Below are 25062 nucleotides of genomic sequence, written 5' to 3' on the forward strand. Positions count from 1 at the left end.
TATTGCCAATACCAACAATTCAGCTGCGTTGTTTTAACTTATGATATATTTTGCAACATCTTTGTCTCTTACACGTTTCAGTTTTGCCAATCTTTCTAAAGAAAACCCCCCAAACCAAGCTCTCCCTGTAGACAATATTTATTTAAGTTATTATGGACCCCCACCCGAAACAAATAAATCAGACACTCGTTCAAGCTTTATCAAATGATATAATCAGTAGATAAGTCTCTATGGTAATAAAATAACCAGCAGTACAAACATTTGAATAAAAAAATAGTTTGACCATACCATATGTGTAACAAAACTATCAAAACAACAGTGCTAGCAGTTTTTGTTTTTGTTTTAGTTGTGTGTTTTCCAGGTTCTATACATAGTCCTCTGCCAGTGCATCAAAGTAGTTTGTGTCAGCATATAGAAGGAAGCCAGAGAACAAGCTGTCAGCCCAGCCAGGGTCTGCAAATAAACCATTCTGGTCATGGTAGAAGATTTCCAGCCACACCTCATCTTCTGGGTTCAGGTATATCACAGTGGACCCAGACGCCACATCATGATTTCCTGTGTTGGCATCAAAGGTTTTGATGCGATACTGGCCATTCTGCACCAGACCAATAGCCAGGTGTTTGTTGGCCAGTGTAATGTCATATGAGAAATAATAAATGCCTGGGTATGCACAGATAAACTTGCCCGTCTGTGGGTTGTAGTGTCCGCCCTCATTAAAGAGGACCTTATTGAACTTGATGGGGGTGTTCTCTGTAGGGTAGCTGCTGGTGATTCCCACAGAGAAGGCAGACTTAGGCAGCAGGCTGCCACATCTGCAGATTCCCGCAGCGCCACGCGGCCCCCGTTTGCCCTTTTCCCCTTTCTCTCCTTCACGGCCTGGAGGACCAGGTGGGCCCACATCTCCGTTCTCTCCTGTAGGGCCCCGTTTCCCCGCCGGGCCACGATCACCTCGGTCTCCAATCTTACCTGTTGGGCCAACCCTGCCCTTCAACCCTGTAACAGAAAAATCATGTCGGGATAGTAATTTCTACATCATCGTAGTTTTATGGCTTTTTTGTCAGTCCCCTATCATATGAAATTCTCTACTGCACTCGTTGAAAGATATTTCTTTCATAGGCTGTCAATGGAAATACAGCTCCCCATCCAGTGCAACGTATTAAGTCACCCTTGGAACACAGTCACCTTGACAATGAAACAGTACAGTTTTGGCTTGATTCGTCTAAACTGTCTTATATCCAGTTAACTACATCTGCAGAGTAAATACCCTGGAGCTAAGAAACAGTGCCAGTTACATACTGTATGTCTGTGCAAGAACAGTGGGCTATGCTGAATTTGTAGTTTCATGTTCAGATGGAGGTGTGTGTCTTAATTCCTGGCTCCACACACAATGGAAAACACAGGGGCATGACGTTTACTTATCACTGACAGATTTATTGCAGGTCATACTGCATAGATGATATCAGTACAGTATTTCTGCTGGATGAGACAGACGCAAGTCCTTCCAATAAATGAGACCTTATGCCAGCTTTACCTACATTAAATATTTACCTGCTGAGCGATCTAAAAAAGAAAAGATACTGCGCAGTGAAAAACTATGATAAATTGTTTGTGTTGTGGGCTTACACTTGGGTGAGGGACCAGTTATATAAAACCTCCTGATTTGGTAGGATTGCTGCAATGCCAAACCTAAAGGCACGTTAGGGGAACATTAACTGCAGGTCATCCGCGCACACACACCCAAACCCTCATAGATGAGACCCTTATAAAAATGTAAGCTCAGCAAGCACTGCCTCCCCTATAATAATGACTATAAAATATAAACTATGTTGGAGCAACAGCCAGATGGAAAGAAACCCTGTATGCCTTAAAAAATTGCCCTGAAACAGCAAAGTAAAGCAAGAACCAAAACTGATATTTTTCTTAGTTAAGCCTAAATGAGCAAATGTCCCTTTGCAGTTTTCTCCTCTGCAGCACAGTCTCATTTATGTTATCTGTCATTTTTTACGTATTGAAAGCTACTTCTGTCCACTACTACCTAGATCTTATACTTAAATGTCTGACCAGGGCAAAAGCCTGTCAGCTTCTGTTTATGTATAATATTAAAAAAAAATTTTCACATTATACAGTATAAATGCTGGGAATTATGAATCATAGAGCTAGAATGGTTTGTTTTCCATTCCTAGTTAGGAAAATATAGAGTATGTACTGATGGTGCTTTCAAGCACAGTACCTGTTCGCTCCGTGCTGATCATGGCCTTTTGGGGTAGTTGGAGGCCTGGGGCCTGTTTACATAGAATTGTTATTCATCTTTAAGGCTGCAGTTGGTGTTATTCTAAACAGCTCTGACAGCTTATCTGACACTTCATCTCATAACTATGCTATTAATGGATTTTCTAAGGAACTCATCAGTACATCATCTCTTTGCCAGCTCTTGCTTATACCAGCTGTCAGATGAAAATATGTTTAAATGTTCTGTGCCAGCTTTTCTCTTGCACAGGTGGGTAGTATTTATTTATTGGCGCACATAAGCTGATGCTGTATATGTTTAGGTTTCATATTATACCTGTGTCTCCCTTTTCTCCCTTTTCACCCTTCCTGCCATCTCTGCCATCTCTTCCTGGGATACCCACATTCCCATCTGCGCCTGTGGGCCCGCTGGGACCAGGTTTGCCAGGCAGGCCCGGTGGCCCGGGTACACTGCAGAGCAGACGTGGCGCTCCTTTCAGCTTGGTCTCAAACAGCTGTCCAAAGACACAGTGGCACAGACAGACTACCCCCATCAACGCCCACATCTTCAAATCTGTAAATACAAACAACAGTTGTAAGAGAACATTGCTCACCTCTAATATGTCCTTAGGAAAATCTCTGGTATGTTTCCAAATTGACCTGAAAAATTAGCCTCCTTTCTAAAAAAAAAAAAAAAAAAAAAAGTATTATTTATTATTTTGTTATTATTTTTATTTTGTTTGCAGATAGTAAGAGCTAAGGGGAAACAGCACATTGTCTTGCAAGACTCTTAAACAGGTTGTGACCAGAAATAAGAACCTGTTATCAGTTTTCACAATGCTATAAAACACGTAACAGTGATGTTGTAATGGTCGTAGACAGAATGAAAGCATATCTGTGAATCAAATTAGTGATTAAGTACAGCATGTTGCCAGATGTGATTCTTGCAATGAAAAATTGCTGTTTGACTAAGTCACACACACACCGATGTTCTCATCCACCACTGCATTGCATATGAAAGATCTCAAATGAAACTTTTGTCCCGCTTCCAAGTCCTTTTTTTTTTTTGCCCAACATTCCCAAGTTATGACATAACATCCAGCACAACTCCTGTCAGGGGAACCTAATCATGAAGAAATGGCACTTGAGGAGACAGAGACATTATTTATGTTATGAGACACGATCTCATCATGTATAACTGTGTTTCACTAAAAGAAAATAACCATGAGATCAAAAATAATAACAATGATGATGATCCAGCAGTGGTGAATGACTGATTACACACTTCAATCCAATCTGGCAACCTTTCAAATGCAGGTCATCAAACACTCCATAATAACACAATCATATGGACACATACTGACCAAATTTTTTTAAAAGAAAATCTTTTAAGGGACTTTGACCATTTGAACCTGGTAAGATTTGTTGATCTGATTTATGCACACGCCTGTTCTTTGCATTTTTGCCCATGTGGGTGTGAGAATTTCGAGTTTTGCATCTGCTCTTTGGACGGCTGTATTTAAAAATAAGGGCCTTTTTATTGCAACATGTTCTACTGGCCATTACAGATTTGGTTTGTCTGTCTCTGCCAGATGCAAGCACATCAGACAAAGTATGTTTGTACACACACACACACACACACACATACGAACAAGCTGAGCCGATAGCGTAGCATGTTTTTGATTTTGAGGGTAAAGAACAGGTCACTGAGCCAGTGTGAAGTCCTGTGAGAGAGAAACCCCGCCCGCCAATCCCACTCTGCAGCAGTGATGTCAGCATTAGTAAAGTGGCTATCATTAAAAAAAAAAAAGTGGGTACTTTGCGTAAGCATGAGGACATCCAGTGGATGCATTTACACAAAAATCATTACAAGTTATACTAGCTCTGACTGGAGTTCTCCCTTTGTCATAATTCCAATATAAAGACATGTATGTCCCCTTGAGAACTCTGCTAAAAAAAACTCATGGTTCTCATTGCATTATTTTACCAGTGAACCACTGGAGCAAGGCAGATTCTTTAGACAACATTAAAAGTCTGTGTTTGTGTATACTACAATGAAAGTGTCTGTGTCCACTTTCAGACAGGGGAAAGTCTCTATGATGGCCTCTGAGGTGTTTCTTATTGATGTTGGATACAAGTCTCACAGTGATTCCTGTATCAACTCAGGTCATGTTAAAGAAAAAAAGTGTTTTTTTTATCTAAAACCTTTCAGGGAGATCATGTACCACTTAAAATATGGGGATATTTCTGGATAAATGCAGCTACACACACTAAGAAGCCATGCATGCATACAGGGCATGTGAGTGCAACTGTACACACAAACACTGACACACACTGACAGGTATTTGCAAAGTTATCCAAGGTATTCGCTCAGCAAGTCCTACTGAAAAACTTAAAATCTTAAAGCTAACAGTGTGTCTATTGTTTTTGTTAACATTCTGAATGAAGGACATTCTGTGATAGTCAACCAACAGCGCAGACAGAAGTATAGTATGTGACCAATGTTCTTACCCCACAGCGGGCAGCTTTTCATCTCCAGAGCTGATCAGAATTCTCAGTTTCGGGTGTTGTCCTGTCGTCCTATCTGCTCACATCCTGGTCCTCTTGATGATTTGAGTCCTCTCCTTTCCCTGCTGTGCCCTCAGTCATCTGCGTGCAGGGCTCAGCTGCTCTTTGCTGCTGACAGCGTCTTGTGGTGCAGCAGCAACAGCAGCAGCAGCAGGAGCAGGCTGGATTCACTCCATCCAGCCCTCCCTTTATCCACTCCCTTCTCTCTGCCTCATAAGCCTCCCAAGGCAAACAGCTATCCTCCGGGCAAGCACTGTTCGTGCATTCAGAATCGGCTCCATTATGTCATGGATGAAGACTCTTCAAATACGACACATCCAGCGTAGAAGTCAGCAACTTGGATCTGGAAGAATAAAGCTGCTGTTTTAAGAAAAGTCAGATTAATAAATGCCAGAAGTCGTTTGAGTCATGTTGACCTCGGAGTCGACCTCAGTTGTATTTCTGACAATTACGCCTAGGTGGCGCCGATAGTGATGTGAGTGACGTTTCTTGTCATGGATTATTTCCTTTTCTCATGTGGTTAGGTTGAGGTCACCTTTATAGTTACTGTATGAAAAATGTATCACCAAAATCAAGATGATATATTAACGTGTCTGTTTTTATTGAATTATGTTATTATTTAAGCAATTCAATGTGTTGATCAGCCTTTGTATATTTGCACTTTTCAATATAAAACAGCCACAGGTATTATCATAAGGGATTAAATAATTATACCAGTGGTGGAAGAAGTATTCAGATCCTGTACTTAAGTAGAAGTAGGAATACCAGAGTGTAAAAAATTCTCTGTTATGTTATGCATGGATGTGCAAGTAGGATTTTACTGTGGCAGCTGGTCAAGGTGGAGCTAGTTTGAAAGACTTTATATACAATTAGGTTGTTTAGTCTGCTGGTTCCCGAGGGGTCAGGTCCCTCCAGAGAGTCACAACACAAATTTGGGGGGTTGATTATGATTAGATGATTAATGGGGTAGGAAAGACGAAAAAATAAAGCTCTGCTACACATGCTCCTTTTTTGATGTTTCCTTTTATCTTTTGTGAAATATTGGATAATTTGATCTTTGTAGGCCTCAAAGTTACGCAAATGAAATGATCAAGGCGGTTCAGAAGGTTAATGTGTCTTTGTTGGAGCTGCTGCTCTTTTTACAAAAAAAAACAAAAAACTGTCCATTGTGAGAGTGACAATGTTATATTGGAGAGCAATACTAAATCATTGTACTCTTAACAATACTTTGTATTTTACAAGCTTATATATTTGCTTATGTAAAAACTTTATCTGCAAAGTAACTAGTAACTGCTCTTGTAGTTGATTAGAAGAGTAAAGTAGCAGAAAATGGAAATACTAATGCGAAGTACGAGTACTTCAAAATCATTATAAATGTCATTAGATACATTCCACCACTGATTTGCAAAGTTAAGTGCTCAAAATCCAGCCAGACTTCTTTGAGTATGGGGGATTTCTTGAGTTAAATATCTAGTTTTTATCTAATGCTTTTTTTGGCATGTGTTCACAACACTATGCGCATATATGATGACTGATATGAAACAGTGGAATCTAATGGTCTTCCATGTTAAAGTGTAAATTAGTACAGACGCTCGTCTGTTTATCTTTAAAACACATGTAGCAATCCTGGACATGCTACAATCTATTAATCAGGACTAGTCGGATTATACAAAACACGGTATTTTCCTTACTCGCCATGCAGTGAAGGTATACTGTATAGCTCATTTAAAGTCTCCCTCCTCAGCACACGAGGAGGCCACAGCCCAGTCAAGAACAGGAGAAAACATGCAGCAACAGTAGCCATGTTGTGTCCAAACAGAATGGGTCTTTATTCAGGAAGTGAAAGAAAAAAAAAAACAGAGATTGTAATCAACACCCCATTTAAATACAAAACCAACAAAAATAAAAATAAACATGATATTCATTTTGCATATCAAAGAACCATTCAGTAATAATTACAATCCAAACACCTCATAAACCACTTCTTTGAATCTATACACAAACTCTGATTTAGAAATTAGTCACTTTAACAAGAAAATTACAAATATTTAGCTTTAAAAATAATTAAACTCAAAATAATATCTTAGCAATTAGCATCTTAAAATTATATATAGTGTATTTTCACATAAAAATACAAAATAATACCAATGACATTTAAATATGAAAAATTATTCCAAGAATTCTGCTATTATTAAACGAAATAAAAACGTGGGATAAAACAAGATGAAATGAAATAGAAATATGCATGAAAAGTCTCTCCTTTTGTTAGCAAAACACTATCCAAAATAACTACAATCATTTACATCAGTACAAAGATATCTGGATTTAAAAATAGTTGCAATGAAAAAACGGGGTTTCTTTTTTCTGACAGTAAAAAATGACACTGTGGATCAGAAATCTGCAAAATATGCAATGAAAAAAATAAATCTGCATTAAAAAGGTTTACACTGTAGTTCTTACTTTTATACAAACATTAGAAACAGTATTGCACATCACAACACAGATTCGAGGTTAGTCAGCCTTTCAAAATGTGTTATATTCAAGTTTCAGAGCATCTACGAGGACAGGCAGCTGGGGCCTCGATGCAACAGGGGAGAATCTCAAGTGTCTTCCAAGAATATAATAAAACCTTCATGATTCCTTCCTTCAAACGAAATGTGTCATGTGTATCAAAATAAGAATCAACTGTATATCAAAAACTTTGATGTTGTTACTAATGACATGATTCTTTGTTTTCAAACAGAACTTTTGGACATAATTATGACTGGGGGGAAATAAATTGTATAATAGTCCTATTTAAATAGAAAAATACAATCAAAATCAAATAGTTTTTTTTGTCTACAAAAATAGTGAAATAAATATGATTTTTACAAAAAGAAAGACACATACAGAACAAAGTAACAGTGTTCAACATAGAAAAGAGAACCTCACAAGAACAGCACGAGTCAAGTGTTACAGGTGACGATATTCAAACATGTTCACGTCGGACACCATGAGAACTAAAGCCACGGGGGACAACGGGAGCTCATTCTTCGACTTTCATCTCGATCGCGCCACAGCCTGCGACGCCGTCCTGACTCCCGCTCCTCACAACATCCAGACTACTTTAGTTAATATATTAGAAAATATTGGATTCCTGCTCTACTCATACAGAACACGGATAACTTAAGACCACTGCTTCACGCTACATCTTAAATAAGCAATCATGAAAAAATAAAAATTTAATAAATCATCTGTAGAATTATAAATAGATGGAGGTTTCAGAGAATCCACATCTGCACTGAAATCACTTCAAGGGGTGAATAAGAAGAAAAATGAGGGGGATATAGAAAAGTAGTGCATAATATATATTACAAAAAACATACTGAAGGGCCAGTGATGGGTAAGTGGGTGACACAAAAAAATTAAATTATATGACTCAATTATAAGTAATCAGCTTCATAAAGGTTTTGTAACAGTACACACTTTATGCCTGAACACCGATACCGAGGAGCACACACCAGAGCATGGTACACAAAAACCACGACGACACGAGAGCAACACACTTGTACAGTACCGAACGGACGGCTGAGCCACCGTCCTCACAGAAAGATTGTCCCTAAATAGTTTTTAAGAGTATTTCAAGGGTCACGGTGGCAAATCAGACAGACAAACAATACGAACAAAGAGAAGAGAGATTCATCTTTAGCACGCCAAGAGACCAAGTGTCCTCCTCCTCATTATAAAGCTTGGCTAGGAGATGTGGAGATACTTCGTGGTGCAGAAAATGGGCCAGAGTTTCGTGAAACTGCAGCCACACAGCATGACTGTTTCAACTAGTCGTTACAAAATAAGCAGTTTAGTGATGTGAATATGTTCTAAAGATGCTTATTAACACGACCTTCAGCCAAGGCCCTCGTCTCCAAGTTAGATCCTCTGAGCTGACCAAGTCTTTTGTTTTGCATTTGGTCTGCCTGGGGCGATGCTATATCAGATTAACCTTTGGAACCATACAAAGATACAGGATAGGAAGGGTGAAGGCAGAGTCTTTTTGATGTTTTAATTCTCCTCTACGTAGTCTGTTGGAAACTAAACTAGAGCCTCAGTCTACACTAACAACAGTCACACAGCACAGGGAACGACACACAAACACAAACCACTGAACACAACTCGGCTTCTCAACAGGTTTTTTTTTTTTGTTTTTTTGCCATATAAGCCACCATATCACAAAATGATGGCGTCCACTAAGTCTACAGTAGAACCAGTATCACTTTTTGTATCGTTAAGTATGTAAACGGATCAAACAACAGATAAACATCAATGCATGCAAGTTTAAATATGTTTTTTTTTTTTAGTTATTTAGCTTTGTCTGAATTTTTTCCCTCTTAGGCATCTGTAATAGATGGTCATGCTACTGACTATAGAATTTTATGTCTTGTCTTTAATTATGACTTTAGTGGTTTGTTTTTTTCTCAGTGTTTTTTTCTCACATCTACCCTGCATGCTAGTTTTGTAGCTTAGCCTATTGTCATAACATGCAATTTAACTCTTTCCATGGCAATGGGGGCCATTAGTGGTCGAGTGCATACTGCATTTTATTTTACATGATTCTGGTTTATAAATGGCATTAAATATAATACCTACACATCTATTCATATATATGTATATATAGCAGCAAAGCTTCTAAAATAGCTTAAGTATAAATGTTGAATACAGTTAGAAGAAACCAGATTTTGTATCTTGAGGTATCACTCTATGGGTCAGTATGAGCGCAGAAATAACCTACCTTTTTTATTTTTAATAAACTCTATAACAAGAAGGAAGAGCCCATGGCAACATTAAAAAACAACCGTTTGTTTTGCGGCAGAAATGTGTCAATTTTAAGCTTCCTATCATTTTGCTACCTTTGGTTAATGACCTGGGGCAGGCGTCAACATTAGAGAATCGAGGTTTTCCCAGAAACAAGTGTGCACTACACGCACTGTGGGGTGGCTAGCAGCAGACAAACAGACAGACAAGCTGCCCCCATGCAAAAACATTCCCGTATCTACTTTAAATCTCACATACAAAAATAATAATGATAAAAAAACCTACAAAAATCAATCTCTTTTTAAATCTCCTCTTAGAAAAGATGAAAGTACCACAAAAAGAGTTGTAGAGTTGTCAGAGCCTGAGATGTGAGGGGAGTTTTGGTGAAAAACTGAGGCTTGTGGTGTTTGGCTGCTACAAAAGATATATAGATATAGTATATACTGTATAGTGTTATGTATTTGATTATACTAATAGCTTAGGAGAGCAGGAGAGGCAGAGCGATGCTCTTTTTTTCCTGTTAGCCAGTGTTTCATTTCCCTTCCCTCTGACTGTGTCACCATGGCTGCGGGCGCATCTCTAGTTCCAGCGGAAGTGAATCTGGCGGGGGCGGTCGGCTCCTTCTTTGACCAGGGGCTTGTGAAACTCTCGTCCGGCGCGGGAGTGGATGTTGGCCCAGCAGAACTCGCAGTAGTACTGCAGACAGGTGACATTAGCACAGAAGAAGGGAGCAAATTTCCCTCCACAGCGTGCACCCTGACACTCATCACATAGCTGATCATCCAACACGTAGGGCTTCACCTCCACCTGCATACACACATTTTGAGGAACACATGGAAAGTGCATAAGGAAATACAGTAAAAATATAATATGTTCACGAAAGGCCAAAGCTTATAGAAGCAGAGACGGGGAAGAGAGTCATTTCAGTCGGCCCTAATAAGCTTTTGATCACCGTAGCAACAAGCTGCTGCTTGTCTGTGGTGATGCCGATAGCACACGCACACGTACACGCACACACACAGACATGCGCTCACAAATTGAGTGAATGACACATCATAATGATGACTGAGTCATATACACTTTGGGAATTTGGGAATTGTTGATGAATGGGCGGCTGTACCCGCTTGTCAATGTCGCCATGCTGCAGTTGGACAAATCTCGCGCTGATGGCAGCGATGTAACTCTGCTGATTGGAGAAGGCCACTCGGCCGGCACCCTTAGGGTATTTGAGCTCTGGATCCGTGTCAATTCCTGCGTAACAGACTCCACCGTAGAGACGATCCATAATCATGGCCAGCTCAACTTGTCAGACAACGAAAGAAGAAAAGCAGAATAGATTTAGATGAGTGAAAGGACAGAGAAAAGATATTAGAGGAGATGAGGAAGTTACACAACAGGATGTGAGACAGAGTGGGGGAGAAGCTGTCAGACTGTGATTGCAGATGGGATTTCTAGTCTCAGATGCTCATGTCACGCAATGTAAACATACAGCTGATCATCTACTGCAATATGTTCCTGACAAAGGCAGCAAAAGTCTGAATCTAAATTACTTCCTAAACAAATACAGAGAGGAAACTGTGTGAGAATAAAAAAATGGGCGCAATTACTTGCTCTCAGGGGACGAGGGACGCCTCCCACAAAGATGGTCTTGCGGGGATCGAGGGGCTGAGATCCGTCCATCACAAAATCACTGTCGCTCAGGTTCCACGGACGAATTTGCACCTGAAGTAAAAGTCAAACATTAAATCAACCCTCTGATTATTCTGGAAATTTTTCTGTGACAGCACTTTGGCCTTTTCAGTGTGAGCTGGTGCCGTTAAACTCACAGGTTTGTCCTTAATGGTGGGACTGGAGACGCACAGGTAGAGCTTTCCATCCTCCTCCATGCAGGCTTCAATCAGAGCCTGCACTGAGCTCTCCTCCTGAAACAGCAGGAATGCGTATCCTAGGAAACACACACGGACATGCACAGCCTCAGTGTGGGCACATAACACGTTCTTACCCTCATTCATCCAATACTGTTCATCAGCCATAAACGTATGTTTAATATTGAGGCTAGCAGCTTTGGGCAATACCTTTCGGTGGAAAGTAAGATTTGCTCTCTGCTTTGTGTGGCCAGTCCACCACCAGGTGACCAAAGCGGCGGAAGCTTGAGGTTATTTCATCTGAGGGAAAGTGGAAAAAGGAACAATAGACGGGTGAAGAGAGAGAAATATGGTTGATAGAAGAGCTGGACCAACTGGTAGCAGTATAATGCAATCACGAGAGATAGTTTTATGACTCACCTTCATCTATGTCAGGGGGCAAACCTCCAACAAACACCTTGCGGGAGAAGCGCTCAATGCGTTCCCCGTTTTGGTGGGGGTAACAGTTGGGGGAGCCAAGCACTCCTGGGACACCCTGGTTGCCGTGGCCATCATCAAGGAGATTGTCATCAATAGGGAAGAGGGAGGAGCGACCTGGTGAAAAAATGTTTTAAAAAGCAGGTAAGGCTACAGCAAATGTCAAGTATTCTATTAAACACTCACAAGCAGAAACACACACAAACATATATTCAAACCCAGTCTAATTACAGTATCTGCCTCTCCTTTATGGAATTTTATATCTCTGCTATGACATGGACAAATCCAGAGAGGCCATCTATAAAATAATGCGTCAGCTTTTATTGCAGCTTTATACTGAGTGGTTTTAGGACAAAGCACAAGCTTAAAGTGAGGATTATACAATTTGATTTTTGCAGATCTGAGACCGGGACACGCGAACATGTGTGCTCCACTCTGAGCAGTGTGGTAGATAAAGCGGGTGTGGAAAGGCAGGCTTTGTGGAGCAAAGCTGTTAAAAACACAGCTGAACAGTATGGAGCCCCAAAATGTTCACTATTAGTTGCATAAATAAATAAATAATTTTAAAACAAATATTTGCATGAATAAATTCTGTGAAATATATAAATGACACAATAATCTGAAACAATTTAAGAAGCTAAACACATTATCATGAAATGTTCTTTCACCATTCTTATTTTCATAATAAAGACCTTTGTAGGGGTTATTTTTTTATTGTATATGATAATTTTTATATTTTTTTATTTTATATTCAAAATTATTTTTTTATTTTATAATGACATGTTCTCCATAGACACTTTTATTTCAGGCCTCTATTTATTTTCTAATGTCACACTTCATAATGTCACTTTAGATGGCTATGGAGTTCCCACGGCCCGCTCACCTTTCAGCCAGTCACACTTCCCCTGCCTCTTCAGCAATAACTGCTGCTAGTGTTAGCCAGCTAGCCTCTGTTAGCTAGAGAAACATGTCAAAGTTAGTCTGAAGGAACTACCTGCTGATGCTGTAAATGGACACCGGGCACACACAGAAACTAGCATTTCCTCTTATTTATTTAGCTTAACCAGGCTATGTTGGTTTGTGAGCTTGGTTTATTACCCACTGTTAGGGACTAAAGTGAAGACACGGCGTTAACGGCGGCAGCTAATGTTAGCTTGGTAATTCAGAGTTACTGGTTGTGTTTTGATTCTAATGCCTCTGTCACAGTTCATTCTTGCCTATCAAGGTTTAGATACCGTGCCTGTGTGCTTTGTTTATTTACTGCAGCAGCCTCTAGTGGGCTGATTCGGTATAACTTTAGCAGTGTTATTGATCTAGCTAACAGAAGCTAACTGGCTACATTTGCAGTTGTTGAGCTTGCTAGCTTGAGAGAAGCAGGGGTTACGTGATTGGCTGAAAGGTGAGAGGGGAAGTGAAAACACCACTGTCATTATGAAAAATACCATTATGAAATAAAAACTGACATTTGGAATTAAAATGTCTATAATGAAATATATTATATATTATATTATATCCAATAAAACTATCACTATGAAAATGAATGATGAAATAAAATTTCATAAAACGCTTTGATAGTTTCTTCAATATTTTCACAAATACTTGGTTCATTTATATATTTTACACAAGCTATTCATATGACTATTTAGTTAATTGTCTTTTTTATTCATTTAATATTGAACACTTTAGAGCAGGGGCACAACTGCCATAGTGCTTCAAATAAATATTACCAAACCTGAAACCCTTCACGATGTGCATGTCTGGATACTAGAACAATACATTCCTATCGTGATCTATAGTATCACGTAGCAAATATTTTTGCTATTTAGAATCATTTGATAGCCAATAATGATTTACTGGAAAAAACTTAAACTCAATGATTGTAAAACAACACTCCAAAAAAGTCTCTGTGTTCCTGAATTTAAAAAGGTGAAGACTGACTCCAGACTGAAGGCCTCAGCAGTTGCGTATCAATTCAAGCAATAAAGCATGCCATAAAAGAATAAGCCACAAAGAAAAGGGTATGTTGTAGAAAGCTGAGTTTACCTCGACGTCTCCCATAGCTCCTGGCTGCATGTAGAAAAGTACAGAGTGCAAGTTTCAGCTGTGCAGATATTTCTCAAAGAGTATTTGTGACTTCTATAAACTTAATTCCAATTACTTAAGAGGTAATTTAGTCATATAAGCTGTCACTCAGAAAAAAATAAACTAAATTGACTTGTTAATACTTAAAACAGCTAAGCTTACGTCCTCCTGAGACCCAGAACAAAATTTATATTTGTTTTCTACATTACATCTTTGGATAAAATAAACGTGATAGAAAGAAAAGAAAGAAAAGAAAAGAAATGAAAAGAAAAAGAAGGAAAAGAAAAGAAAAACAGCATAAATATTTTCTTGAGGATATTGAGACATTGAGTAAATGTCAACATTGTGTAGTAAAACACATGAAATAAATACATTTCGTAATGTCTCTATAGATGACAAATACAGTGACATGTCCTTGGTGAATAAAACTATTTCACTGTTCTGAAAAAAAAAAAAATTCACTGCTCGGAAAACGTATCGTCTTTTTTCCATAAAATTTGCCAGATATGAGGGGAGCCATTCGGGGAACTAGAAAAATAAACCTGTCAAGGTCCAACTCCACATATGTTACAGCACTGACAAGCCCTGTCCTCTGTCAGTAAAAACAAGGCTCATCACAGCTACAAAAACCAACAGAAGACACAAATGAATTGCTGATTCCTGAGTCTCAGGAGGAAACGGCAAACAGACAATACCAGAAATAACGATTTAAAAAAACATGTAATTATTTGCAAACGCTGTCTGACCCAGATTTGTGTCCTGTCAAGACTGTTATGAAACAAGATTTTATTTTTGACACCACCATGACGTGTGTCCACATGTGAGGCTAAACAAGAGTCTGCAGGGCTACAATTACTGTGTGTGGCACTGAAAATTTACATTTTAATGAAAGGATGTGACAAAGTACTGTTTGTGGTGTATTCAAAGTCCCCACGTGACTTAGTGCAGAAACACTTCTCATCATGTGAGAACCATCAGATAATATTAGTGTGGTAGATCTCGGGTTTGAATTAAGAAAACGAATGAAAAAGCAAATGCAGTAAGTATGCGAATATTCTGTATGCATTTGTTCAAAAAATAGAACAAATGATGAACAAATACTGCTAGATATTCTCATCTCTACACCAGATCTAGCACCTCACCATAGTGTGACCCTATTGTGCCAGTGTGAGTGTGCTGAGTGTGTCTAATGAGGCTATAGAGTAACAGTGAAAGCATCATGAGAGCTGGAGACACATAGGGAGATGGTGCTAAGAGATAATTACCATTGAGCATGAGTAGGCCGTCAGCCCCGGGGTTAGGGCATCCCACACGGCCTGACATGAGAAACAGACAAACACACGCGTCGCACGCACACACACGCACGCACACACACACACACACACACACACACACACACACACACACACACACACACACACACACACACACACACACACACACACACACACACACACACACAAATAAGGATGAGACACAGAGCAGATGGAGAAGACAGGGCAAGGCCAATGCGTTTACATGGGAGTGAAAACACACACATACAACTACAGTGCCTGTCTGAGAATGTGTTCGAAACAGCCTTGTCACATGTCTGCAGTAGGTGCAATATGATGTGATCTTGTTACTGACTAGAGCCAGGGATGCCACTAGTAATGAATCACATATTTATAACATACGGGTTGAGTTAATTCAGGTTGTCAGTGAAATATCACATACCGTCCAACACAATATTCTATGTAAACATTTGTATTTCAATTATGGCTTTTGTCGATTAAACAATTAGTTGATCAACAGAACACTGATCTGAAATAAACTGGATAACTGACTAATTATTTAAGTCATTTTTAAGCAAAATGCCAGAAACCAACTTGTTCAAGCCTCTTACAATTTGATTATTTACCGTTTTCTTAGATTTATAAACAATGTCTTTGTGTTTCGGTTCTATAGGCCGGACAAAACAAGCAATATCAATATGTCATCTTGGGCTCTGGGGAATTATGATGGATATTTTTCACTTTTTTCTGATGTTTTATAGATAAATAGAGAAAATAATCTGCAGATTAATGAGTAATGAAAATGCTCATTTCAATCAAATTTCAGTTGGATTGTTTTTTTTTGTTTGGCTATTTTTGTTCATTTGATCTCTTTATAATCTCTAAGTCTAGTTTTTTCCTTTATATACAAATATTGAAGCTACAATGTGTAGGATTTTTAAAAATGTTTTTATAACATCTTTTAAAAAACACTGGTGGCATAAGATTTTTTTTATAGAAAAATTAGACAATACCACTGTCTACCACAGTGTCTTCCCTGATACTACCACTGGGTGGCACCAGAGTCAGAAATGTTCAAATTCTACATAGTGGCTTTAAATGCTACAAAAACACGAGCAAGTGCTGTCCCAAAGAAGATACACAAATCAATTTAAAAATACTGTTTCAGCGTACAAACTTCATTGGCTTATTTTTTTTTTAAACTTTTTTTTTCATTGCCATTTAATTAAATTTACACTTCCAGCTTTACCTTTATGCCAGACTACACTGTTGTGTTAGCCATGGCAATGCTATAAATGGCAGAGCCCATCCTTGCAAGCCCTCCTTCGCTTTTGTCTGCTCTCTTGGCTGTCATACGCAGTGTGTGAAAGTGTGATCACATCTAAAATTAGTCTAGATCCCCCTCTCTCTGCTGTGCACATTGGCCCATGTCCTCTCCATCTGCTCCGGCAGGAAAAACAAGAAACTCGCCCAAGAAAGGAGGGCACAGGACGAGTCCTGAATTTAGCAGGGTCTTAAGGAAGACTACAAAATTTGTTTCTACACATATACAAACAAATACCGACTGTATGCATGGTTCTGTTTTACCAGTGTTGTTATATTTTAAATCGAGAGTATAACTGGCATGTAAGGCTGTAAATGAGCTACCAGCAGCAGTCGCTGGAAGAGGAGGGTAAGAACGGTGCAGTTATTTGACACCGCTCCTCTGATGTCCAGCAGCTGAGCCCAGGAGGCCAGGACAGTGTAAAACCACAGCACATTCTCACATGAGGCCAAGAGGAATAATTCAAAAGAAACCAAGGACTACTTATACATCTTTTAGTTAAAAAATTCCAAGTAATGTGTAATACGCTTGTGCCTGATTTGTCAGAAAACATCTGTAATTAATTAGAGATATTCACAGCAAAGAAAATCCTCCCCTCTCTCTCCTCCCCTCCTTACTCTGCTCTGTGTGCTGCCCAGGTTAAGTCGCAACAGGATCAGAGCTGGAAGGTCATGTAAATGTGCAGCTGGTGGCAGAAGTATTAAGCTCTCAGCAGGGAGAAAATAAGCTGGTGTGTGGAAAAGCGACACAGCTCTGGGAGCAATGGACTGTTTCACTTTGCACGACCTTGGGTTGCCTATCCGAACACGACCACCTCCCTCTGACCCCCCCACACGTAGATAGAAAGGGAAAGAGAACCTTACCTTTCATCGGATCCTGCTCAGCTCGCATGATGTCAATCAGAGAGCTCTCCAGGGAGTGCATGTTCAGACTGTCGTACATTCTGGAGCGCTCCTATAAAAACAGGTTTTATATCATCCACAGGCGGAACTGACAAAACAGACACACGTCATGATGCATGTCTAATTCCTCACGTTTCTAACACACTTTTGTGATTTGGCTTATGAATAATAAAGCCTCAGAAGTGTGGGTATTTGGCTTAACATGTAAGAATTTAAGAGTGTGAGTAGCTCACGCTTGGATTAACATTCTTTCCGTATTTATTCTCTTAAGGAGTCTGAAGGTATGTTTGTGAGCAGTCTATACGACAGATTCCCCAGGATCTCTGGATTCGTTCCCAGAGGCAGACAGAGAGAGAATGGAAACCAAAACCGGGAGTGGCATTTAGGCGGTGAGCTGAGATGGAGGTTATGAGCTCATCAGCTCTTCCAGTGAGATAGTTATCCTTGACAAACAACTATGACCGACTCATATGGTTATATTCTGGTGACCGACATGCTAAAGAGCACCAGATCTACCTTACCGAACCAAACATAATAACAGGGTAAAGGTCAATTCAATGCACTTTGACAGTGAAGGGTTGTAGGCTGTGTCTGTGTTGTTGTCACATTTATTTTTAATGCAACGGTAAAAGTAATTCAGAAAATGAAGGGGGAGGATTTGAAATAGATGGCATGGCATAATAATAGCTAAAAGATCCTTTTAATGGAGATTGTGTTAGGAAAAATAATACAATTCAGCAAATCAAAAAAGGCAACTGACATCTACAGTACTCCATCACTACGTTACCTGTAGGCTTCACTTCTACTGCTAACCTGTGGTACAGAATTGCCATCTTTAAAGCGTCAGTTTAACTAAATTACAGGAAGATTTATTTTCTCATTTACCTATAATAGCATTTAGCTATGCAGATCCTTTTAGTTGAATTATTCCAGATTTGGAAATATCTGTGTCTGATATTTCTGCCATCACATCAATACAATGGAGGTGACTGGAATTTCATTTGTCCGAATCAGCTGCAACATCTCTTTCCAGTGACAGTGTGCCTTTTTTTCTAGGTAAACACACTGTCAACCTTGTCAGCAGGGACAATTTCTTTGGTAGATGTTTTTCCAATAAAAACTCAGAGGTCTGTGGAATATCCAGAGTAATGTGGACATTGTTATTAGAAAATCACAGCTTTTTTAAATAGGATTTTTCAACACTGTAGTCGGTTAACAGCAGAAAACTCAAATTGGACACCTTGACAATTGTGCACGCAAATCCAGAACGATCTGTATGGCTTGATACAGCTGAAAGTAGCTGAGTTTTTTTGTAGTAATTTTAATGAAATGAACCTTTAAACCAATGATGTTGATCAGTGCTCTATTTGTCTATGAGAACGTCTCATGACAGTCCAAGCTTCCCAGAAGGACATAAAAGAGTACTCTACCGGTTTAGGATGGCACAACTCCACACCCCCAGTTTTTTTTTTTTCATTTTCAACCCCAAACTTAAAAACTGATCAGGTCTCACACAGCTCCCTCTGAAGTCACTAAAGACCATATACAACTTTTTTCACATATGCAGTAGTATCCGAAACCTGTAAAGAGACTTTTAATGCGTAAAACCAGACTTTACTTGTCTGGCATGGCGGATTGGTTAGAAACTGTAACACACATGAAAATTAACATACGGCTGTGAGAATCATGATGTTAGATGAATATTCTCTTCTACTTTAAGAGTATAGTTCATTAGGGTGATAGTAAGCATTAGTGGTAGTAAGTTGCAGCAGAATTTTAAGAAATATCAAGTCACCAGCTTTACTACAGGTACAGTACCGTTGCTGAAAGTCAAAGTGACTCTCTCCTATCTTCCTCAGTCCACCTCCTAGTGATGTTAAGACATGACACAGCAGAGATATAGTATGTAACTTACTGCCAAGCATTAAACAGAAAGGAAGGAAGGAAAAGACTTGGAATCTGAAAAATTCTGGGTCCGACACTGTTTATGGAAATTAACAATCCATGGAGTCAGGCCTGTTTCCTGGAATAGGAAGCGTTGTACTTCTTGGCACTGATACCACTAATAATTTGAGCTCATAGCAACAGTAAAACCACTTGCTGACACCATTATTTAGGTGATATCATTATTTTAGTTTGATGAGTCACAGTAATGAATACCTTTCTATTATGTTCTATTAAGTTTTTCAACTGTGCTATTATTCTACCATCTATTACAAGCAGACACTATGCCGGCGTTCAAAGTAAAGTAAATGATAAACTAAGTTTGCAGTTTCATTTTACTGGGTGTTTACCGAGTGTTGAATATGTATAGAGGTTCTTAAGAGACACATTGCATTATAAACTGTACTCTGTGGTGCAATGTCTTTTTATAAAAAGATACACGGATCAGTACAGCTTAAAATGTTTTTTTGTAAGACAGCCTCTTACATACAGCCTCCTCAGCCTGACACCTTATCTCACCAACACTGTAAAAAGTAGTATTAGAAATTTGAAAGCTTCTGAGAAATTTATTAGACAGTGACACTGTGGGCTTTCAGGAAATAATGCAGCATTATAAATGAAAGCGATTCCAGTTAGATGACTATAAAATTAGTAAAATACTGTTCCTTGCCGAAATTATCGTAATTACCAGTATATAGTTGATGTATTATGTTGACACGTTTTGAAATGCATCTGGGTAAAGGTAGTTCTGTTTGCATGCCATACACATGTCAAAACAATAATTGAGTTATATGTTTATTTTTTAAATCTAGCATCTAACAAACTGTATTCAATACGTCGATTAAATGCACAAATACCAAATAAACCACAAAGAGATAAGAAGACGATGTCAGCCATGGTTACAAGTCAGATGTAATTTAAATTAGGAATGAAGACACCGAGCTTTAGTATTTTCTTGTCCAAGAAAAATGATTAATTTAATCTGGAGAACTAGTGGGGATTTTGCTGGTGGTGGGGTAGGAGAAAACAAAAAGAATCATGAGATATGATCAAAGCATGACCAAATGGTGACCATCTAGATCCTATTGCAGCCTTGATACAATTATATCATTCGGAATACAGCTCAGCAGCATGTGATGGCCACCGCTAGACCTCTCTGATAGACCTGACTGCAAATGTAACGTGGCGTAAGATACCGGTTCCTTCAGATGCACACACAAAGAGCTTTAGCAGCCTTTGGTACCTGAAGTAGATCTCACCTAAAAGATGTTAGTATCCTGACAATGAATTCAGCCCAGCCCCCACTTTGTTACACCTTTAGTCAAATCTGCAGAGCAAATCAGTTCAAACTCCTCCCCTCTGGTTGAAATGCTAACCATGCTGTCTTTCTGATGGTAATTTACATGGACTCACTATCTAAAGAAGCCTTTGCTCTAAGTTTCTCTGTTGATAGAAATAATTCTCTTTCACTTTTTGTTTCCATCAAGGGATCTTAAATGACACTCTTTCTCACTCACACACACATACCAACCAACACACACCGTCATCATTCCCGTTGTCTAGTCTTGAGGTTGCCTTTGTTACTAGTTCTTTCCCACCTTTAAAGCCACTGATTCTCACACTGTCCCACAAAATCAAAACCCTCCCAGTCACAAACATACACGCATACACACACACACGCACACACACACACACCATACTAATTATCCTACAAAACCACTGACACCAGCCCATGCAGGATCCACCCCAAACACATACCTGCAGGGGCAACAAGGTGTTGCTGTTGCTGTCTGTGCGAAACATGTTCTCCTCTATCCAGGACTTAGGCCCCAGTGATCCCCCAGAGCGTGGGAACTTGGGAGGAGCGATGACGTTGCTCGAGAAGGGCTTCTTGAGGGGCGAGGCGTGACTGACCGAGCCAGGGCCGCCCATGCCACTGCCTCTGCGGTGGTCCCGGGCCCAGGACATCCCCCCGGAGCCCCAGCCGTTCCCCTGGTGGCTGCCCCAGGGAGACTGCTTCATCATGGGCTGCGCACAAATCAATGAGAGGACATGGAGGGGGTGGAAAGATGGGAGGTTAGAAAGAGCACGTCCATTTTTTATTTATTTATCTGTATTCCCACGTCATCCCATCCTGTCGTCATATCCTTCCTTTTCTCCCTGATAGCCACAGCCTAGCTTGATCTACTCCTGTAACGGGTGGGTAGATAAGAAGATTTAGGGCTTTAAGACTAATACTAAGTATCCCGTGCGCTGCGACACCGCCAGTGTAAGTTACGCACACTCTCCCTCTACCTGGACCATGTGTCCACTCTTAATTATACATCGAATTGCATAATGCTTAATCTTGCGTGCTTTCACTTGAAAATCCTACACAGGAGAACAATCACCATTCTGTTTGTCACACACTCAATACATAATATAAACTGAAGTCCTCTTCACTTTAGATCTACTGCTAACAGCTCTGTGGAAAATCAGACAGTGTTTAGAGTGCTTGATAATAGTTCTAAAAACAGGATCATTCAAGTTAAAGAAAATGGGAATTCCTAGAGTTGAAAAAAACCCATTAAAACCACCACCCCCATTTTTTACTTCTCCATTCTGTAATTCCTTCTGGTTTTCTCCTACTAATGTGTTGGCCATTTGGATGTGCGTATGAAAATATATTTTATTTTACCTCGTAATCAAAGCAAGGGATTAAAGGTCAGTGAAACAGCAACACCACAGATGCTCTTTAAGCGCACCCAGTCACACACATGCTTGCACACACGCCCAATGAGCAAATCACATCAGAAACGTGAAGCTGGAGGCTACTAACACATACGCCCCAAGACTAATGCATAACCTGAGCCTTCATGTAAACTGCTGCTGCCAGTGGTCTAACTTCAGTGCCACTTAGCTGTCTGCCACTACACACACACACACACACACACACACACGCACACACCAACAAGATACTAGATGTCTTCATTTGACCCAAATAAGCACCCATTTAGAACACCAAACCCTGCGAGCCTTTGTATTCCTACTGAGTGAACCACAAGACAGGGATGGTCCAATGCCATGTGACCGTCTCCCACTGCCAGCTTCCAGGAGAGAACAACAGCTAGATTCAGTGATGCGCCCTTGTTCCCGTTCTACCCTTCCACCCCTTGCCTCAAGAGTAGTGACTTCAGCCCTTGCAGAGGACATGACAAATGCATTATGAAGAAAAAAAAAAAGACTATTTATCCTGCAGAGCGTACAGCTGCATGATGTACACACACACACACACACACACACACACACACACACACACACACACACACACACACACACACACACACACACACACACAAAGCTATAATTTATCTCTGCAGTGTCACAGGATGGTCCCTAACCTAAGGACATCCAACCCTTCAATTAAAATGATGGGAACCTAAGATCTTGATTCTAACAGGCTATAGAGAATTGAGTTTTCATTGGGGCTTGAGACCTATTTTTTGTCATCAAAGGGAGGGATACACACTATAGGAGGGCTACCCACCATCCTGTGTCACCTCCGTGTGATTTCTGCCCTGTAGCAGCTCACCTGATGTTGGTTGTAGTTGTTCCTCTGCTGCAGGAAGGCGCCCTGCTGCGGATGCATCTGGGGACTGACCGGGGACCTGCGACTCTGCGGCTGCTGAGGGACGTTTATCTGGGGCGAGAAAGGACCGCTGAAGCCCTGCACATTAATCCCGGCGCACGGATTAGCTGACACCGGCGAAAAACTCTGGAAGAAGGCCGGGTTGATGGAGGAGGGGATACCTGGGTAGAAGCTGTTGTCAGAGTCCGCGCTGGGCATCTGGTTAATGGCGTTCGCGTGGATGGGGTTGATGGAGTTGGGCGCGGGTGGGGGCGAGGAGCTGGTCTGGACGGACCAAGGGGTGCCGAACCCGGGGAGGGAAGGTGAAGACGAGCCCCCGCTGGCGCTCTGCATCTCCTGGGTGGGGAGGTTTGGGAAAGCGGCGCCGAGGGCCCCGGACAACATGTTGCCGGTGCTGCTGCTGCCATTGCCGTTATTTATATGGTGGGCGATGGGGGAGTCCATTTGGATCTTGTTTGGGTTTACGGATGTGGGCGAAGGCGACGCAGCATCGGCTTCTGCCGCTTCCACCGGAGAGCCGCAGGGGTCAGCAGCGCTGGGGTCGGGCTTGGAGAAGGGCTGCCTCTGCGGCAGGTGACTGAAATGTCCCTGGGGCGGGGGCGACTCTGTGGGGCTAAACTCAGTGTGCTGACTTAACTGCTGATGTATTTTGCGGCCGTGCTGAAGGTCACGGAGAGACTGGGTCGGGCGAAAATGGTCTCGATCGAAGTCGGGGAAAGCGATCTTCTGGTTTAGATGGTTGTAATCCGGCGTGAGGGAGCTCGGCTGGCTGTCGCGCTGGTCGGCTCGGCTCGGTTGCGTCCCTGCTTTGCTGACCGTGCTGCTGTCGCTGTCCTTTTCCTCGGCTGGCGGGGGCTGTTGCGTGGCTGTCACCCCCACAGGCTCATCCTGCATGTTTTGCTGATGCGCAGCAGCTGACAGGAACTGCGAGGACGCGGCGACGCTGCTGAAGGGCGAACCGGGAACTGGCCCGAGGAAACCGGCAGGGACGAGGCGTAGTATCCGTCCGCCGGCTTGAAGATACCAAGGGTCGGCTTTCGAAGTGAGGCGAATGAATGCGTCTGATAATATATCGGAACTAAACAAGGTCTCTTTAACAGGATAGTGTCTGTGAATAGGCTGTAGGCTAGAGGCAGAGGCAGAGAGGAGGGGGTCTGGCCTGTGCAAATAGTCGACTCGTTCTGGTCGTAAACTCTGTTATACTCGGTGATATTATCATCTATCTAAAGACCGGGCTGTTTCGGCCTTGCAATAGGCTAGCCTAGCCTGCGAGGTCCATTCCCGTCCGACCGCGCTACCCCCTCCTCCGGTTACCGGCAGTGCTGCTGCGGCAGAGGATTAAAGATCCCCGACTGGATCTACGTCACGAGCGCATCACGCCTCGGTGCGCCCGCCTCGAGCCCGGAGCGCGAGCCGCAGAGAGGACCGCATTGTTTACGTCACCGTTTCATTATTCATAAAGTGCAGCAGGCCTCCGCCCTCCGCGGGACCCGGAAGGCGGCCGGCGGTGGGGTGAGTTACGCCGCGGGCCGAGCCGCAGCCCAGAGCACAGTCACGAGCATGTCCGTGCGGACCGGTGGCGTGTCGGTCACTCTGTGACGAGTTTGAACTGACGCGATAGCAGCTTTATGGTGTCATGCGCACAGCACTAGCCTCTAGCTTAGTATGTGGGCTGAAATTCTACGGTAGTTTTGCCGTATTCACGTCACAGCCTGATGGCATTGTTCATGTCAAATGTTTCATTTCACGTGGACTCAAATGACGCTGCCTTTTGACAGTCCTAATTCCAGGGCCAAGTCTCGGATGTTATTTCCCAGGAACCTAGATGAACAGACGCAGGCACTTACTTACTCGCGGCCGACCGAAGACCCTACGAGATCGGAGCGAATGAAATTTCAGACCCTGGCGGGCCAAGGCTGTCGTTTGAGCTAGAACATTAGCAGACTACGTAGCGTGTCACGGTTTGCTGCCCATCGGTATTCAG

The 25062-nt window shown here is 41.3% G+C and overlaps 2 protein-coding genes across 4 annotated transcripts; both read right to left on the reverse strand.

Annotated features, from left to right (window-relative positions):
- Positions 1-163: 163 nt before the first annotated feature.
- On the reverse strand, positions 164-4916 carry LOC120790899 (complement C1q tumor necrosis factor-related protein 7). The gene is made up of 3 exons (XM_040128872.1): positions 4738-4916; positions 2564-2800; positions 164-993 (listed from the first exon to the last, which is right to left on the reverse strand). Exons 1-3 carry the CDS (start codon positions 4757-4759, stop codon positions 365-367), a joined length of 888 nt encoding a protein of 295 aa, XP_039984806.1. The 5' UTR covers positions 4760-4916; the 3' UTR covers positions 164-364.
- Positions 4917-6652: 1736 nt separating this feature from the next.
- On the reverse strand, positions 6653-24390 carry cpeb2 (cytoplasmic polyadenylation element binding protein 2). Of its 3 annotated transcripts, XM_040129038.1 has the most exons (11): positions 23022-24390; positions 21209-21478; positions 17468-17558; positions 15272-15322; positions 13968-13991; positions 11868-12041; positions 11658-11747; positions 11409-11527; positions 11190-11304; positions 10703-10884; positions 6653-10389 (listed from the first exon to the last, which is right to left on the reverse strand). In XM_040129038.1, exons 1-11 carry the CDS (start codon positions 23970-23972, stop codon positions 10162-10164), a joined length of 2295 nt encoding a protein of 764 aa, XP_039984972.1. In that variant the 5' UTR covers positions 23973-24390; the 3' UTR covers positions 6653-10161. The 3 variants fall into 3 exon arrangements, with proteins under 3 accessions (XP_039984972.1, XP_039984973.1, XP_039984974.1); XM_040129039.1 differs by lacking the exon at positions 13968-13991; XM_040129040.1 differs by lacking the exons at positions 13968-13991; positions 15272-15322.
- Positions 24391-25062: the final 672 nt, after the last annotated feature.

This window comes from Xiphias gladius, chromosome 6 (genome assembly GCF_016859285.1).
Source record: "Xiphias gladius isolate SHS-SW01 ecotype Sanya breed wild chromosome 6, ASM1685928v1, whole genome shotgun sequence".
NCBI classification, from domain to species: Eukaryota; Metazoa; Chordata; class Actinopteri; order Istiophoriformes; family Xiphiidae; genus Xiphias; species Xiphias gladius.